The sequence below is a fragment of the Corvus brachyrhynchos genome, unplaced genomic scaffold (genome assembly GCF_000691975.1).
Source record: "Corvus brachyrhynchos isolate BGI_N302 unplaced genomic scaffold, ASM69197v1 scaffold193, whole genome shotgun sequence".
Taxonomy (NCBI): domain Eukaryota; kingdom Metazoa; phylum Chordata; class Aves; order Passeriformes; family Corvidae; genus Corvus; species Corvus brachyrhynchos.
In genome coordinates this window covers 382,017-383,426 of record NW_008237087.1, presented here as the reverse complement: position 1 = coordinate 383,426, position 1,410 = coordinate 382,017, and the positions used below count along the sequence as shown (strand labels likewise).

General features: G+C 65.0%; 1 protein-coding gene across 1 annotated transcript in view; it reads right to left on the bottom strand.

Moving 5' to 3' along the window:
- DHH (desert hedgehog) overlaps nucleotides 1-1,192 on the bottom strand; it is a gene marked incomplete at its 5' end in the record, with an annotated part of 2,293 nt that extends 1,101 nt beyond the window's left edge. The window contains 2 exons of the mRNA XM_017728675.1: nucleotides 5-125; nucleotides 742-1,192. Of these exons, the coding sequence (XP_017584164.1) occupies nucleotides 5-125; nucleotides 742-1,192 (572 nt within the window). The remainder of the gene's footprint in view (nucleotides 1-4; nucleotides 126-741) is intronic.
- Between the last annotated feature and the right edge of the window lie 218 nt (nucleotides 1,193-1,410).

The following is a 1,410-nucleotide window of genomic DNA, read 5'->3' as shown; positions in this document are numbered from 1 at the left end:
TGGCTCCGCGCCCAGCACCCAGTCGCCCTGGCGCAGGTCGGCCAGGCCCCGGCGCTCACCGCTCTGCAGCGTCCCGGTGGCGTGGCCAGGAAAGCAGCCACCGGTGCGGATGGCCAGCGAGTTATCTGGGAGGATGGAGAAAGTTGTGGTGTTTCCACCGGCCACCTCCACGGGGCTACCACCTCCAGAGGGGAAACGGCAACCCCCAGACCCCCAAACCACCCCTGGAACAAAGCGGGTATTTTCCAAAGCTCCCCCAGTTCCTGTGTGCAGCTCCTGAGCGCTGCAGGGCCCCTTTGTCCGCCCTGCACTGACGCCCTTTGTTCCGGGCTGGAACGGTGACATTTATGGCCACTTTCACTTTCTGTCAATTGTCACTTCTGGACTGGATGGCAACTGCTGGCTGGAGCAACTGTGGGGCAGGGGGCTGTGCGGCTGCAGGGCTGGGGGCTGCATTGCTATTTTCCTCACCAGGAGCTGAACCACGAGGTTGTCTCCATCTGGCCAAAATTTGGAGGGGAGAGTGAGATTTTTGCCCATCTGGGGGCCAGGTAGGCCAGGGGGAGCTGGGCTGGGGCCGGACACTGGCTGAACCCACTGGGGCCAGACACCAACCGGAGCAATAATCCCACATGGATCCAGGATGTAAAGGGAGAGCAGGCAGGGCTATGAGGCTGCGGTCTAGGATGTTTACGGGGCTGGCAGCCCCCTGCCCAGGTGGCAGCCCCTTCTGCGTGGTACCTGCTTTGACGGAGACGTGGATGTGCGCCTTGGACTCATAGTAGACCCAGTCGAAGCCGGCCTCCACGGCCAGGCGTGCCAGCATGCCGTACTTGTGGCGGTCACGGTCGGACGTGGTGATGTCCAGCGCCCGGCCCTCGTAGTGCAGAGAGTCGGGGAGGTGGTGCCCATCTTCATCCCAGCCCTCGGTCACCCGCAGCTTCACCCCCGGCCACATGTTCATCACCGCGATAGCCAGCGAGTTCACGCGCTCCTTGCAGCGCTGTGGGGACACACCAGCACCGGTGTCACCCTCCCCACGACAGACAGGGACCCCACGGGGACAGACAGACACCAGGCCTGCAAAGGGCTTGGAGGGAGCCCAAAGGGGCTGCTGTGGGGGCAAGGTGGGGTGCCCCCGCAGAGTGCAGAGAGGGTCACAGCCAAGCTGCCCCCGTGCTCGGATGCGGGTTGAACATTAACGTGCCCCGGGGTCCCACAGTGGAGCTGCTCCACAGGCAGCCGGGCAGAACAGGCAGGGGACCGGGACGGGCACCGGGACGGTGTCACCTTCCCCGCGGCCACGGCCGTGACTGATTAACCTGGTGGGGGGGCGGTGAAGCAGAGCTGGGGAGCAGCTGACCCTGAACCAGCCCCGAGTCCGGGCTGACAGGGACAGCAGGGGGGCCC